This window comes from Callorhinchus milii, unplaced genomic scaffold (assembly GCF_018977255.1).
Source record: "Callorhinchus milii isolate IMCB2004 unplaced genomic scaffold, IMCB_Cmil_1.0 Scaffold22, whole genome shotgun sequence".
Lineage (NCBI taxonomy): Eukaryota > Metazoa > Chordata > Chondrichthyes > Chimaeriformes > Callorhinchidae > Callorhinchus > Callorhinchus milii.
In genome coordinates, this window is record NW_024704763.1 from 4,599,763 (window position 1) to 4,617,298 (window position 17,536).

The 17,536-nt window shown below is 40.1% G+C and overlaps 1 protein-coding gene across 1 annotated transcript in view; it reads left to right on the plus strand.

Annotated features, from left to right (window-relative positions):
• Window positions 1-17,536, plus strand: part of myo9aa (myosin IXAa) — a 139,742-nt gene that overhangs the window by 60,522 nt on the left and 61,684 nt on the right. Inside the window, 2 exon segments of the mRNA XM_042342921.1 lie at window positions 13,302-13,396; window positions 15,264-15,326. Coding sequence (XP_042198855.1) covers window positions 13,302-13,396; window positions 15,264-15,326 — 158 coding nt within the window.

Sequence of the window (17,536 nt, forward strand, 5' to 3'; positions counted from 1 at the left end):
GAAGTGTCAAAAGAGCTGCTGTTTTCCATTGATGCATGTGATGGCCTCCTGTTTTTTTTTACTCCGTGCATTGGATCAACCCAGAAACGGCTGGAATTTTTCTTTAAGAATGTAAACGCTCCTAGACGACTGTGAGCTTAGATGTAAAGGGAAGAGGAGGCATCTAATAAAAAAAATCATTTTACTGGTTCCTCCAACCCATTCCGTATTGTAATGTCTTTTAAAACAAATGTCTCAAGGAAGAATGTCAGTGAATATTGTTCTAGACATGTATTGAGAGTGTATTTAATCATGGAATGTTATTGCACTGAAAAAAGCCTTAGAGTCTGCATTTGTTTTTTTTCCCCACATGAGTCAATCTCGTCCTACCCTCCTGCCTGCTTTTCATACCCTTTAATATTTCCTCTCTTAAAAAAATCTATACACTATGGCACAACTACTGTTTGACATAAACTTTCACTAGCCTCTTTGAGTAAAGTTTTTGTTTCATACTGAAACATTTTTTTTGAGATGTCAAAAATCCTTTAAAAGGGAGCTGAAGACAGTTTGAAACACTCAAAATATAGCCTAACAAATGTGTTGCACAAGTTCATTATCTCCTTGCTTTCGTCTCTAGATATATCGCTCTTGTCTCTAGATACAGAGGAATGGTTCCAATTGCCTTTTTTATAATTCTCTCTGTGTGCTGCCACCATCTCCAACTTGGTTTACATCAATGGAGACTCAGATTGGCATCATCCATCCAACATTTGGAAAAAATGGGTTGGGACTAGCTTTTGTATTTCATGCACAATGGAAAGAGAGCCCATCATGACATGATGGGAATAGAGTAGAGGCAACCCCTTGGCAGTCCAGTGTTCCCAGGAACTGCTTGCTTTCAATTTTAAGATTTGAAATGTTATTTGAAAGAAATTACTCTTAAAGTCCTGAGACTAACCTATGCAGGGTTTCATCAGTGTTTAATCACATTTAGACATGCCACTATTCTATTGTTCAAGAGATGTCTACAGAGGGAAATTAATGCCTGGACTGAAAATGTGGATGTCCTGGGATAATTATCAAAATTCTTTTGGGTACAAAACTTACCATTGTATTCTTTACTACAATAGACCTGCAAGACAGATGAGGATCTTGATAGATTTATTTGGAGAATCTTGCAGTTATTTTTGAAAAGCTGTTTTGGATATTGTACAGATTCATAGTTTAGTGAATTTTAACTTGAGAAAAGGAAAAATAATATAAATATCCATAACTTTGACTGGACAATTTAGTAACGTTTGTTCTTCAGATATATTTTTATGGCTTGCCTGAATCATAGGAAAATAGGTCCCAGAACTCTGAACAGTGAGGCTCAAGAACCTGCCCCATAATTATAACGTTAATGTAGCGATAGGAGTATAATTTGTGTCTTGTACTGATTAATGTGTACATAATCTTTGAAGCGTTGAGATGTGTAATTAGTATAAAGAAACCATTTTTGTCACGTCAAAACATCTCAATTGCTGTTGGCAGGCAAAAGCAGCAGTCGTTTGTGTACAGCAGGTTCTGTATGTCCAACAACCTTGAGGTGAATGACCAATTAAACTGGAGGATTGTTGGCCAGGATACCGGGAGAAAAAACTCTTCTATTTTCGAATAATTTAATTACATCCTTATCATTCACTTGATTAGGTAGCTGGGATGTTGGAGTGTGAGCTTGGACTCTGAGCTCAAATCTTAACAACCTTCTGACTCAGAGTTGAGGGTGCTACTAACTAAGCCAAGTGTATTGTACTTGAATAAAAAAAGAACAGGCAATCTGTAGAATGTTTGGGTTGTTTATCTGACTTCCTGGATAAGTGGATAGCTATCTGCTTATCAGATACATCAGAGAGAAGCAGGCTTTTTAGGGATTCAGCAGACAATAGGATACTTTAGGCAAGATCAGTTGTTAAGTTCCTTGAATTTCAGATGATATTCTGTAACTTGGTTTGAGAGACCCTTTTCCTATCCCTTTTTGCCTGGTTTTCCTGTCACTGAATATCATTCTCAATGACGTGCATTTCTCCCAGTGACCCTCTTGGTGACCTTGGGTGCAGACAAACATTTACTGTTCTTGATCTTGAAGCATATTATTCAATCAGTAGTCATTGAAGTCTTTCTGGGTCACTCTGCATGATGTGGAATTATGGTGCTCCCTCTACCAAGAGACTTGATTCATAGTGAGCGGCTTCAGATGTGGCCTTAGGACTATGCATGTAGGGCTGCTATGAAACGGTCTTTGTTTCACGGATGTCAGCACATATTAACTGGTTTTATTTTGACTTGACGTTTAAGTAGCACTGACTTGAGAATTCACAAAGCAGATTTGTTCTTACATTTAAGGCAGGCATCTTATTTTTGCCTGCATAAGTGTAAATGTATCTATCGTAAAATGTTACTGTCCACTCCGCTCCCCAAAATATATAGTGCAATAGGGCTTCCGCCATGTCATAAATACTGTATGTTCCTACATTAAACATTTGAATGAAACAAAACTCCAATATAAATACTTGTACAATGCTGCCCAAGGCTCCCAAGTTAGTTTGTTTGACATTTCACTGATTTTTATATTGAAGAGAGATTGACTGTTACTGGCCAAGTGACTCACTATTATGTGCCGTAGGATCTGACGAGGTACACACAATCGAGTGTGTTCAGTTTAGCTTCTTTGCTTTTGCTTTTCAATTTGGAGTAAGGTTTGGAAACCATTTACTTCCTCTTCTTGTTCAATAGTTGATCTGAGTTTTGTTCTCTTACGCATACACACCACTATGTAGATGACCATGGAAACCAGTACGAAGAAGGAAATGGCAAAGCGTAGTTATTCAGCTTTGTGACAACATAGAGAAATTTCAAAAACCCGATCAGAGAGATCTAGCAGGCTAGTAAATATAAGTGATTTATAGTGAATCAATAATTCATGTATATGCACCATGCGACTTAACAACAAGGACGACATGACTGCAAAAATACTCACTGTCTTTGAAAATGATTTTTCAGAGGCCACATAGTTTCTGTAACATAAGCAATGCAGAAGCAGTAAACACAGATAGTAGACTATTGGCTATGACATGCAGAGTGATTTGGAACAATGCATACCATGTGAATGTTGCTCCATTTGCTGAGGGCTTTGATAGCTCAGGATCAGAATCAAGGCATCCTAAGTGCCTTGAATGTACAAGATTCTGTTAATGAGAACTTTGTTTCAGGCTTACGTTTTTCACCTGGAGCCTGAAACAGGAGTGTCTCACTGACTTCCACATTGTTTCTGTTCAAGCTGTAACAAATCTGTGCTTCATTTGAGCATACCAGTTGCATTGCTTCAACAAATTAAAGTTGCAAAAACGTACACTGAATCAACTTCAGACGAGAAAGTCATTGAATGCCATGAGTTGTGCTTCGGGGACTGACAACTTGCAATTGAACTTGACTTTGAGCCTATCTATTTGACATTTGACGCCTGATTTGTATCATCAGTTGGGTGTTGCTGCCATGGATATGTAATAATCCTTATGTTTGATACAGTCAACAACAAAATTACATTTATAGAGCGCCTTTCACGTCGGGAGGACGTCCCAAAGCGCTGAACAGTCAGGTTTCGGGGCCCGAGCATGAGGGAGAGGTGGTGTTGGGGTGAGGGAAGGCAGAGAGGTGGGAGGGCGACCAAATTTCCGCACAACAAAGAACCATGAAGTGAATCACCAATTTTATTTGGGGGTTGGTGCCCATTGATGATGAAGATTCTCACCTTGGGACAGATGTAAACTGAAACATCAGTGAAACATCACCATGAAAACCGGGAGAGTTGTGAGGCATTAACACCCAACAAATGGTGCAGACGTTGAAATCAAAACTCTTGGAGGCAATAGTTTGAAACTCTGACTTAAGAGAACAGCTTGAACTCGCTGTCTGATAAGTTTTTCATATATATATATACATACCTATTCAGTGACTATAATGGTATAGAATTTTCTATAGAGCTTTTTTCGAAAAGTTGTTTTCTAAATGTTCCAGGTAGTTTTGTGGCCCGGAGTGTTTGTGAGTTTGACTTCAGTCCTGAAGAATGTTTCCAAGATGCCATTAGTCTCGCTGGCAACTCGATGTGTAAATGATCTGTGGCTGAATTGCATTAATTTGCAGTACAGGTTTTAAAAAACAACATACATGCATTTATTCAAGTCTTAGTTTCACTCCCTTGGGTAAGGAGAGGATGTTTACCATGGTCGATCCATGCCAGTCACTCAAACTCTGTGCTTCCAAAGTGCCGGTTTCTGTCGCTGCTCATGAGTTGAAGGAAACTGACCGTGCCCTCTGAAACTGCAGACACACTGAGGTTCAAGTAAATTGTAATCTCACAAGAATGGGCTTTTCCTGTAGGCAACAAAACCCTCAATAAAACCCACCAAAAACAGTGCAAGTTCCAGTGACTCATGGTGACGATTGGAAGTCACAAGGTGGAAATATGATTTCATAGGCTGAAAAAGCGACCATATTTAGTGCTTCCATTGAATCATTGTCTTTTCAATTAGCATTTCCACACCATGTTCTGCCTCTTCAGAAGTGTGACACAGTAGTATAAATCATTATATAATTGTTTGTCATGCAACAATGAAAAGGTTTCATGATACAGTTTATTACAATTTCATGGCCTATAAATGTAAATGGCCTTTGATCTCCTTCAAGTTGAAAAGGCAATAAAAATCAGAAAGACACCATTTCAAGTGTTCTCACCCTCACACAGTCAGGGGTGCATCATCATTGACGACTTTAACTGGAAATGTAAAGGCATCTAGACACAATAGTCTGACTTTATAATGTTGGGGCACACCCGAAATGTTAAGCCTCGTTTTTTTCGCTGGTAAACTGGCCGCTCATTTCCAATATTTTCTTTTATTTCCAGGTGTTGTTTTCATCTCGGTAGTGGTGTGACCTGTATTTTAATGAGGGCTTAAATGATTTAGTGCCACAAAGAGAAATACGATCCAAAGGTTGCATAAAAAATTCCTTTTAAATATTATGGGCAACAGCTTGTCAATGCAACCTCTCTATTTGAGTTTCTGTGTGGTTTGGGGAGGTGCAAAATGTGATAGAGGGTAGGAAGATAAGGAGTTCCTATCGAGATTTTTTTTAATATAGGGTTAAATCCAGGAAACGTTTACTTTTCTAAACACAACATGTTTCAGTAAAAATATTCTGTCTAAATCCTTGTTAATTGTGTGAATTTGTCACCATGGTACTTGCATAAAGTGGAAAGTACTTTTATGGGGTTCAATGGGAACATGCCATCTCTGAATCAGATTGATTCTTAGCTGAGCTAATGGGACAGCTGGAGGGCTGGTTTGTGGTCCCGACCTGGGACTGTAGGAAACACTGAGTGCCTCTCTGTACCATGTTGAGAATGTTGCATAGATGAATAGCTTAGGTCATTTGGAAAAATTGCAGTTTTTAATATGAATGTGTTTGTAGACACCTCGTTTTATATGCCACCAGACACTGCATTGCTTGTAGAAACAACTCTTACTGATTTTTTTTTCAGGCCCCAAAAAAGACTGGTGTTGGATTTTAATTGTCTATTAGGGTAAAGTCTGATCTGTATAAATTGTATAATCGCCAAAGTCGTACGTCTGCCCAAGTCCCGTTCAAGAGTTTATAATCTATGCAAGTTTAACATAACTCATACTTTCCATAAGTCATGTTAAATATATGGTCCAAATTGATATGACTTACAACAACAAGATTACATTTGTAGAGCTCCTTTCACATTGGGAGGACGTCCCAAGGCGCTGGACAGTGTAGAACAGTTCAGACTTATGTGAGGTTTACTGTATTATAAACCCGTTAAACCTTAGGATTGGGAAAGAGTGTAGTTTGGGGAATACAGAACATAGAAGTAACCGCTTTCCCCTTTTGTATGTGTACCTCCATTTTAATTACAGCAAATATCTTATCCTGTATTATTCTGGCATAGAACAAACTCCTTCCAAAATTGTATTCTCTGACTTCAACAAGTAGGAAGTCATAGTTCCCAATTTGCCTTAAACTTTACATCAACTTTTAGTTGGACAGTGTGTTGGGCCAAGGGTGTTAGGCTGCAGGTTTGTTTTTTCCCCCCGTTTCCAGCTTGGCACACTGCTTGCTTATTTTTGCCTGTGGAAGGAATCCCACTGATTAACATCCTTTCCAGTCCTGGATGTCAATGAAGAAGCATCCAAGCGGGGAAATGAGCTTTGGGTAAGTGTACAGCAGCTGTCAGTCAATATGGAAATATTCCCTTCAGATTGACATCTTGTGCCACAAATGGTGCCAATCAGCCAGACGCACTATGGAGCCATTCGGTGACTATCCCATAGTCGGTGTCAGGGAAGGAAATGGAATAAGGCACTGTGGTTTCTTAAATAGAATGATAATGTGAAAGGAGGATGCCTGAATTTTTGTTCACACTTTTATTAAAAAGCATTATTAAAAAGCCTAATAATAATCCCTCCAAAAAAAACAAAAACAATAATAAATTGGTCATTTTCAAATCTACGACTGTTTGTGGGACATTGCTGTGCGCAATTGGCTGCCGCGTTCGCCCACAAATATACAGTCAATTCACTTTACAGTCTATTCTGTGAAGCGCTTTGGGACGTCCTCCCGACGTGAAAAGCGCTATATCGAATGCAAGGATTATTATTATTATTATTATTATTATTATTATTTTTATTCTTATTAATAATAATCACCATCCTTGCCTTTGTTTTAGCGTCTTTCATGTCAGGAGGATATCTTAAAGCACTTCACAGGGTATACTGTTAAGTGAAGTGACTGTGTATTTGTAGGCGAATGTTGCCACCCAATTGTGCACATCAATGCCCCACAAATGGCCTTGAAACAAATGACAAATTTTATTTGGGACATTGTTGGCCAGAACACCAGGAGAAACTCCCTTCTCTTTTTGAGTAATTCCAGGGGATCTTTAACATCCACCTGAACAGGCAGGTGGGACATCAGTTTAATATTTCATCTGAAGGACGGCACCTCTAAAAATGTACATTTTTATGACTCTCCATCAGTGCTGATTAGTATGCTGTGAATTTCCAGCATTGTTTCAGATTTCCAGCTTTCAATTTTTCTTTGTATTTCCACTAACAGATAGGCATTAAACTTGTGGCTTTGAAGGCAAGACCTATGAATACAGCGGATTAATACTGATGAATGGATTACTATGGGAACGGATAATCTAAATGCAAGAATTGCAAATTGGTTTCTACTTAAGAAAGATTGAGCAAAGTCCTTATCTGTTTGCTTTTTGAAAAAAAAGTTGCTGCAGTGCAGGGCAGTGCTGGCTTGAATCCAAGAGCACTTGAAACCCTCTGTAAATGACGGTATGCACACATGAAAGGAATTAGCATGGCACTAGCAGACTTTAGGAAAGCTTATGCCTTTCAACGAATGCCAAGGGTGTTGGAACCTCTTAGCTCTCTGGCTGGGATCAGAACTGTGGACCTCGGTACTTGGCATCCTGTGGTATTCGGTGTTATATTGTCATGTGTCCTGAGAGAGCAGGAGCTTGCTGTTTGAATGGTGGTATCTCCTGCACGTCTCTTTCCCTCTCTTTTCTCTTTCTCATTGCCTGAAATGCACATTCTCGCTCCGTGTTTCTCTTAGAAGACTATTTAAAAAGAGAGGGGAGTTTGTCCTGGACAGAAACCTTCCTTAGTTGGTCATCCACCATTCAACTGTTTGTGGGCTGTGCCAAACTTGGTGCCCCGGCCCATCATCAACAACTGAAAAACAGAGGAAAACCAGAGCCTGTGGACACATCCCAGCACGAGGAGGCTGATGACCTGTAACAGGGGCATGTGCTAGTGAGGAGACAATTAGAAAAGTAATTGAACATACTGAATTTTTAGAGGGGAAAATATTTGATTCTGCATCATTACGCTTAGAAAGTGTAATTTTACTACCCACAGAATCAAGATTTTCATGCAAGAGATTTAGTAGTAATGCTTCCGAAGTTTAACGTACATTTAATGGGGGCGACTGATGGGAGGAATGATTCCCTGATGTGCTTAAATGGACTATTCAGGATATGCTAGAAGCGCAGTTACTAATAGAATTTCTGCTTCCATCAAAACTCACATGTGCTTTCTGCCCTGAATTGAAACATGAGAAATGTTAGAACTTCTATATTGTCAGAGCCACAATCGCTGTAACTATCCAACTCTAGTTATCCTCCATGCTACAGCCTGGCATGGCTTCTCCAGGGATTGCCTATCACCACCTGCTGCATGAGTTGCTGGGCCTCATGAATGTTCCTACATTTAAAAACGTGTGAAGAATGAAAGTTTACAGATGAGAGTATCGGCTAATATTTCGGCAGTCTAAAAGGCATTGGTTCCTTTAAGATCCTTTTTTTGAAGATGCAAGTTATAGAATTTCCCACAAGTGACACTAGGGTCCCAGGCAAACTTTTGCTTGTACAAAGACTCATTATCCTTATTCATTGCTTCAGAGTTCCATGTTTTCCCTGGCGAGGTAGGCTGTAGAGGCGTACTAAATTACATCTTATTTAGATTGGACCTTTAAAAGCGCACCGTAAGTGGTGATTGTCACTTAACATTAAAATCATTAGGTTAAATATTTATAAGGTTAATGTCCCTTTTGTAGTACTTTCCGTTTTGTGCGGTGTGCACTGAGCTTTTGGGTAGATGATGTGCTCTGTAATAGGAGCCACACGACCAGTGTTAGGAATACAGCAACAGGAGGAGGGCATTAAGCCCATTTAGCCTCTTCCATTTCATCAATACATGGTGGGTGTCTCCATGTTCAAATGGTCTCCACCAATATTTATCTTCCTAATTGTTCATGATATGCCAACATCCCCGTGCTGTATCATTATATCTTCCCCTATAAGACCATAAGACGTAGGAACAGGAGTAGGCCTGGAACTCCATCACCTAGTGCCTTCGCCTTGCTTCCTCCCTTTCCTCCTTCAAGGCCGGTCTCAAGACCTTTCTCTTTGACTGTGCCTTCAGCTCCCCTCTCGACTCTCTACCCCCTCCTCGCTCCCTCCCTTCCCTCCCCTCACCCTGACTATTTCCCCCCTGCTCGGGTCCCGACCCAACTGTCCAGTGCCTTGGGACGTCCTCCCGACGTGAAAGGCACTCTATAAATGAAATCTTGTTGTTGTTGTAGGCCATTCGGCTCCTCAAGCCTGTCCTGCCATTTAATAGGATCATGGCTGATCTTCTAACCTAATTCCATTTACCTGCCCTCTCCCTTTATCTGCTAATCCCTCTATCCTTTAGAATGAGTGTTGGACTTGTATCCTCGTAAAACACTTCACTGCAAATAGCTGTGTGTTTCATGTACATTCTGTCATTGCAAGAGATGCATGTAATTAGCTTAAATTAGCAGTTATCTGCAGACGTGCAGAGCATGTTCTTTACGAGTGAAGTTAAGGCTGGGAATGCATAGTTTATTTTGGATGAATTGTGAATGAACCACACTATGTTAACGGGGGCTATTATATCAAGAGCAGTGAAACTATAGAAACAACAATGACCATAAAGCTGAAATGCTTGTTTTACTTGGCCTGCTGCCTCCAATTGGAGAAAACACAGATTCTCCAGAGATCAGATAATCAGTGCTTTTTCTAGCTGTGATCGTCCATCCGTATTCACACCTTTTCCTGGCCGCTTTCTATAGAATCATTGTGATGACAAAAAAAACCTCTTATACAGATGTTCATTCCATGATTAATATTTTATAAATATCTTTGCTGGGTTCTGACAAAATATGAGTCCCCATTCCCTTAAATACTAGTGCTTTGAAAGGATTTTTCCCCCTCCCCCCTTCCATGGATAATGAAATGACTGAGCTATTGCAGCAGTCCACATGGAGCAGGAAACAGAACAGCTGCTCAAGGCATTCTGCTGTTCAGATGTGCATGAATTTCAGCATTCCCTGTGGACCTGCATGTGCAGCTTTTGGAATTGCCATTCCTTGGGATAGGACATTGTTTGAGCAAGTTACTGTCATCCTGGCAGGTCTCATGTAGCACCAGTGCAATCAGAGAGGTACAGGGGCAATCAACAAAAGATGCAGCCTGGCCACTCCTGACCCAAGTTTCCTTGCCACTGCCCCATCACACATATACAGACTTCCTATGGTACTGAAGGGAGCTTTAGCACAGGATTTGTACTGGGTAAACAAGAAGAAGTCAGGAAAGAAGAAATCACTCCCCTTCTAAATTCATAAATGATTCAATTTGGTTTGTAATGTATTATTTATCTCTTCAAACTAACAAAGAGATGTCAGAGTTTGGGCAGCTTTGGTCATACAAACATTCCATGATAATGGAGAGGAGTTTACAGGGATTATCACATATTGCAACCTAGTGCTTCCAGTCTTCTATTTAGGTTTGCTCTGCCGCCTGGCCTTTCAGTGCAGCCAGTTTCTCATCTGTATGGCATTCTGTGAATGGGGAAAACATGAAACAGATGCAGCTCCATAAACTATAGAAAAATGAATTTAAAAATACTGGAGGTCAGCTGCAGCAGCAAACAGAAGAGTGCAAACTGGAGACATTCCCTCAGGAAGGTGCTTCACAATAATGCACACAACTTGGCAAGGAGGGTGTTAAATAGGAGGGAGAAAAAACTATGAATCACACTGATGTCACACATACACTGAGTTGCTGCTTTATGCAGTTCAATCAAGAACTGTTCCAAGGCACGCAAATTCTGTAATTAATGCTTAATTTTATATTTGCGCAGTTCGATTTTGTTGATGGTCAGTCCTGGCAGTTGCACGGTACATTGACTACAAATGACACAACAGCAGTGAATATCATAGTGGAAAAAAACCCATAGCACTCCCTCTTCCTCCCCCCCCCACCCCCTACACACACACATTTTAAATGAATGAATGTAGAATTGATGGAATTGTTCCCAGTGGCGTCAAAATCATAATATTGTAACTGGAGTTGACTAGAATTAGCAAATCTACATTGGATTGCATCAGGACTGGGTTGGCATGATATATGCCAATCTGGGGCTAATTCATTTGTGAATGCTGAATTTTTGACCCCTGTGTGAATATACAAAATGTGGCAATCAAGTTAATTGTTGCCTCCAATTCAAAATTAGTTTATTTGAATTTATGAAAAAGATTTCATCTATATTGGCTGAGCACAACTTAAAAACTAATTACAAACCCAGAGTGATCCACGGAGGGTCAATCAGGAACTAAAAGAGAAAGATAGGCTACCATTTCAGGTATGACTTCTAACTAAGGTTTTTGCCCAAAATTTTAACCCATTTTCTCCTTCACCTGCTTATTGACCTTCAGTGGATTTGCAGCATCTTAAATTTTTATTTCAGCTTTCCAGCACTTGCTTTTTTTTCTAAAAAGAAATAAATAATTTACACTTCCATAAGCACCATTCAGAGTGTTGTATAAATGCAAGTTGCTCCCTCAAGATCAATCCTTTTAGTCCCATTCCTCTGGCCTTTCCCCATAGCTCTGTGGCTGACTCTTTTTAAGGCATTTGTCTCCATTCCTCTTGAATCCCAACGTGGATTCTGCCTCAACCACCAATTCCTGGTAGGGGTGTTTCAAATCCTAACTATATGCGTGAAAAAAATTCACTCAACCTTCCAATTTGCATGTTTATCAACTATCATAAATTGATGGCCTTGAGTTGCTGACTCCCCTACCGGTGGAAATAATTTCTCCATATCAACTCTTATCAAACCTCATTTTAAAGATCTCTATCAGGTCACCCCTCAACCTTCTTTGTTCCCAATTGCTAATATCTCTGCTGATAGGCTAAACCACTCTAGATTCTTTTAAGAATTACGTAAAACCATTTTCAAAGTTCAGACAGAATTTAACAAGTTGGCAAATTCTGCATGCTTCCATATGCTAAGAAAATAATAGTAAATCTAGATTCAGGTGGAATTTCTACCCCCTAAATTCCTAGACTCGTCGCAAAGCACATAGGAAAGAGAAAAAGTACATAGATTGACATCTTTACAACTTGGGTGGAAAGCGAGGAAAGTTCAACAGAGGATAGTATGCACGCTAGCAAATGGCACTTTCAATTTGAAATGACATCGCTAACATATACGCCAGAAATTTCTGACAATTTTGTCAGAAAAGGATAAACATGGTATGAAAGTAATGCTTGTCACACAGAGAAATACAACCATACCATTCCAGTTTTGTAATGGAACATGCCAGGAGGCTGTGTGTGAGAGAACCTCTCTTGCCTCAGGGCAGGCCGCTTTCTTCTCTGTTCATAACAGTCAGTGGAGACAGGGCTCCTAGTCTTCTCTCGTGGCATACGTGGCCGAGTCAGTCTCACAGGAAGTGCTAACTGCTGAGCAGATGAAGGAGGAATTTGAAACAAGTATGAATGTTAATACCAGAACACCACTGTGCACATCCTCCTGACTGGTCGAATTGAAGAGCTCAAAGGGTTTAGCTGAAGCAAAGCCTGTTGTATTTTGAAAATGCTCTTTGAGGGCTGCAGGAAGCACTGCAGTATGTAGGACAGGGCCATGTATCTTTCTGTTGTTCTCAAGACGATTGTAAAGTTCTGGAGACCTGTTTCTTTTGCCCGGCTGCATTGTCTTTTCAATTCTATTTTCCCCAAACTCCCCAAAACATTTAACTCATCCAGTGCCACAGAGGGAGGTGCTTACTGGTGCTAGAGTAAGAGGAGTGGTGACTGTCAATTATTTTAGAGCTTAATGCTTCAGTAATGACGCAACTCCTGGTATTCACATCATTTTAAGACTAATTCTTACTGCCGTGCAACATACTGGGGAGCTGAACTTAGCACTGGAAGGTTCTGGAATTTGAATCCCATTGGGCTCACCTGTTTGAGGTTGATAAAATGGGGTGCCATGTGTAAAAGTTACCTTCTTAAAGGTCCTCCCTATGTTTGAACTGGCTCTGAGGGAACATGCCTGTTAAATCCAGGCAGGTCTGCTTTAATCCAAGGAACCATTGATGGTTGACCAATCTCAGGACCACAGTTTTGCATCATGTCTGAAGGAGAGCACCTCCAATAATACAGTACTTCCACGACACTACATAGTGTCAGCCCAGAATCTAAGTTGTAGACTATGAACTCAAATTCCCAACGTGGAACATAAATCTGCAACTTTCTGACTCAGAGGCAAGAGGGGCACCAATTGAGCCAGTTGATACCTAAAATCATATACATGGGTGGACAAAGATGCATTATTTAAGGGTTTCTGAACCCCTCTTTTTTAATCCAACAGGCTTTTGGAAATGCAAAGACTGCTCACAATAACAACTCCAGTCGGTTCGGGAAGTTCATCCAAGTGAACTATCAAGAGACTGGCACTGTGCGTGGGTGAGTAGCAGATGAAGGGACATCTGTTTGCAGATTTGTGGACCGATTGCAGCAGCGTGGGCTGGTGGTTGCAAATGTTTGAGTCAGTGACTCCCAACAAACCAACGTTCTACCAGTACTTGATCCTTGTGACCCGGAAGCACAAGTGGGACTAGCTGAGCCAAGTTGACAGAACTAAGCCCAGCTTTGGCAAGATTAAAGTTTTGCCTCTTGGGGATTTGTCCAGAAAATGTGATGAAGCACGTGTGGAACATTTCTGGAGTGATTTACCTTTTGTCATTCTGTTTCTGATGAAAGGTGAAAGCCAGGATAACCACTTTAACCCCTTTCCCATATAGTGATTTTAAACCAGGCAAGGCTCTTTCAATGATTCAATGGGTTCAGCCATTCTTCAGTGTACCATTCAACTCTGGGTGTCCTAAAGTATAATAGCAGTCTTTGTTAGTTTGTCTGGTCAAAGGCAAGGCCATATCAGGGCAATGAAATCACCCTAAATGCTCTAAAGGTTGGGCAGAATTGGAAATCAGAGTAGGGTGCCTGCTCCTCAGATCATTTATCACTGACCTCTCCTGGAAAGTATGTCTACTGCAAATGTTAGAAGGGTCTAAGAGCTTGAATGTAGAGCCCCACTCAAAAGGTCAAATACTCTGCTTATTAGTGACATTTGCAAATGAATCAATGCATGGGGGCAAAGGAGAAGAAGGACCAGTGATATTAATTGCTTGTTTTATGTTATACTTGTTCTGAATCATCATATAGAAGATGGTGATTATCCTTGCATTTGATGTAGCACCTTTCATGTTGGGAAGATGTCTCAAAGAGCTTCACAGGATTGTACTCGAGTGTAGTGACTGTATTTTTTGTTGAACAGTCAGCCAATTTGTACACACAAATATTCTCCAAAGAGCCAAGAGAATGACCAAATTTACTTGGGGAATTGTTAACCAGGTCCCTGAGAGAAATGAGATAACATACAGTAAAGAAAGGAATCTGTGATTCTTGCTGTATGTATAATTGATTTCAGATAGTTGGCACAGTGAAATCACCGTTTAAAAACCTCTGTATATAATCTGTCTAAAGGTATCTTAAATCAAAAACAATGAAAACCAGATGTTTGGTTAATTTGCTGTCTGCAATTGTTCTTTTAGATTTATTTTTCCCCCACATCCACTTGCCACTATGCATTGTCATTAGGTTGGGAAGGGGCAATAGTGCTGTCTTCCTATGCCATTATTCAGTGTCCGTAAGAAGAAATAAGAATGTCCTTGGTTTGTTTTTGCTGTCCCAGATACGTCATTTGTAAGGCAGCCATTGATAGTCTCTGAATGACCCAAGCGATCCAGAGAGAAATCTAGGCCTGGGGTTTGAATTTGAGTTCCTGCCTTTGGTGCAGATTCTTCATTGAGTCATCCTTGCATTTTAATGTAGTACCTGCTATGTCTCAAAATGCTTCACAAGTAATTGCCGTCACTTGTAATGATGATATATATGTAGGCAGCAATTTGGACATAGCAAGGACCCACAGATTGCCATGAAATGAGTGTCCAACTAATCTGTAGAATTTTTGGCCATGACACCTGGAGAAACTTCCTTTTCTTTTCCAATAGTTTGATGGGATTTTTAATGTCTACATGAACAGATACACTGGTCCTTGGTTCAATGTCTCCTCCAAAGGGCGTTATTAAAACCATGCTCCCCAAGTATTGTGTGTATTGTAAGTTCAAAGTCCTGACATGGGTGCTTGAAATCCAACCTTCTAACCCAGAGATGAGAGTGCTACCAACTGAGCCATGAAATGGTTGTTGTGCAGTGTGATTGTTAAGATTCCCTAGGTATAAAAAATGATGTTATTTCTGTTAATTTTCAGGGCTTATGTTGAAAAGTACCTGCTGGAGAAGTCTAGGCTGGTCTATCAGGAGCACAATGAACGGTAAGATCGTTATAGTATTTTAGGAACCAATTAATTAGCTATCATTATGATCATATCCCATTGGTTTCTGTTATACTGCTATGATCAATGAAAATGTATCATGTTTTAAATAGAGCAATGCTCCATTTTGATATTGAAATTGGATGATTTGCCTTAAGGCAGTTCTTTATAAAATTGCTTATGACTGAAAAGGATTTGTTTCTTTTCACGGTTGCTGAGTTCACTGATCTCTGATGGAGAAGTAATTGGGCTAGAATTATGCTCAGCATATCCAATTTAGGGAGTAGTTAGATAAGCTAACCTGCGATGTTAGATGTTTAATAACCAACAAGTGGTTATCCTCAGGGAAGGAGGTAGTGGAGAGGGGAGTTAAACGGATAGGGTTGCGTTTCAAGGCTATAAGTAAGAGGATAATGTCAATGCTGTCACACATTTTATACTGTTGCACTGCTCCTGGTGTGACGAGAAATTCCTGGTACAAGCTGTCTATGGTGAGAGGGCTCAAAACTGTGAGTGTCACATGTCTAATGACCAACTGTACCATATTCCTAGCTGGGGAAGTTGGCAGGTCTCTTTGGGACTGAGTTGGCACCAAGATGAGCTGCCCAGCAATTTAAGGTCAGAATTGGATTGATCCTCTGTGGCTGTAGACTGAGCCAGGAGGACCACAACAGTTCAGGGCATAGTTGATGGACTAGCTGGCTTGGCTCATTAGTGGGATTTGGAAGAGCAGACCAGTCGCTGAGAGCATAGAGTTTTCCTACTCGGTGTCCGCTAACCCTGCAAGCTAAAGGCCTTGGTAAGCTTTTTTTTACATAGTCATCAGACTGGTCAATTGACGGATTGCTTTTCTGATGGTAATAATCCATTTAAATTTTTTTTAAAATGTGGTCACTCAGTCCATGACTGTTTGTGGGACACTGCTGTGCGCAATTGGCTGCCGCATTTCGCCCATAAAATATACAGTCAATTCACTTTACAGTATGTTCTGTGAAGCACTTTGAGACTTCTCGAAGACATGATAAGGCGCTATATCAAATACAAAGATTATTATTATTGACTTGTGGTCTTCCCATTCTGTTTGATCAATCTCTTCACTGGACAATTTTGCTGAGGCTAAAGAATGAGATTTTAAAGATTGATGTAAAAGATCATTTGTTTTGTTCTATAAAAAACTGACATTGATGATCCTCTATTATTATCTTACTAATGAAACCAGTAAGTCATTGGGGAGAAAGCTGTGAAATTACTTTTTGATTAATTTTTTTAGTTTCAGTGAGGAGGGGAGAGGTAACTTAACAAATGTTAAATATGCAACAACTTTACATGCTGGAAAAGAGACTTAGATGCAGAATTGCAAAGTATCTTGATTCCTGTTGAGTCTGCTGGTAATTTTCTTTCTTAGGATACGTGGAGGTCATTATGTGGAAACAGAGATGTTGTATACTTCATTAGAAAAATTATTAATGTCACTAGCGCTAATAAATGTATGCAATTTGCCCATTAATATAAATTCTGACAGTCTGATTTGGAGTACACTTGGGAATTGCTATGTTCTCCACAGATGGACTTTTCCGAGTTCCTGAACTGTCCTGGGTTTCATGCTTACTGTTTTGTGTTTACCTTGAGTGATAATCCCTTCATCAGCCCCCCCCCCTTCCATGTATAACTCAATACCCAGCATAATCTATGTAACTATGTGTCATGAGGTTGGTTATTAGTTTTCCTTGACTGGACACATAGCAATTCAAATTATTTGTTTGACCTTGATCGTTTGGTACTGAATGTGAAAAAAACAGGAAGCCTCAAGCAATGCATGGCTACCTTATAAAAGAACAACAACAAATTGCATTTGTATAGCGCCTGTCACGTCTCGAGGACGTCCCAAAGTACTGGACAGTTAGGGATTCCAACATAATATCAAAGCGCTCAATCACCCACAGATTGTGAGTAATCACCCCAAAATTCAGTCAGTTAAATATAATGTAAGAGCACTGGGCAGGTGGTGGGGCGGGGGGAGGCAGGGTGGGGAGGGGCCAAGAATGTTGTATATGAGTTCTATATTTGGCCTAACTGATTTTGTTAGTTCATAACTTCACATTATAATAATAATAATAATAATCCTTGCATTTGAGATAGCGCTTTTCACGACGGGAGGACGTCCCAAAGCGCCTCACAGAACACACTGTAAAGTGAATTGACTGTATATT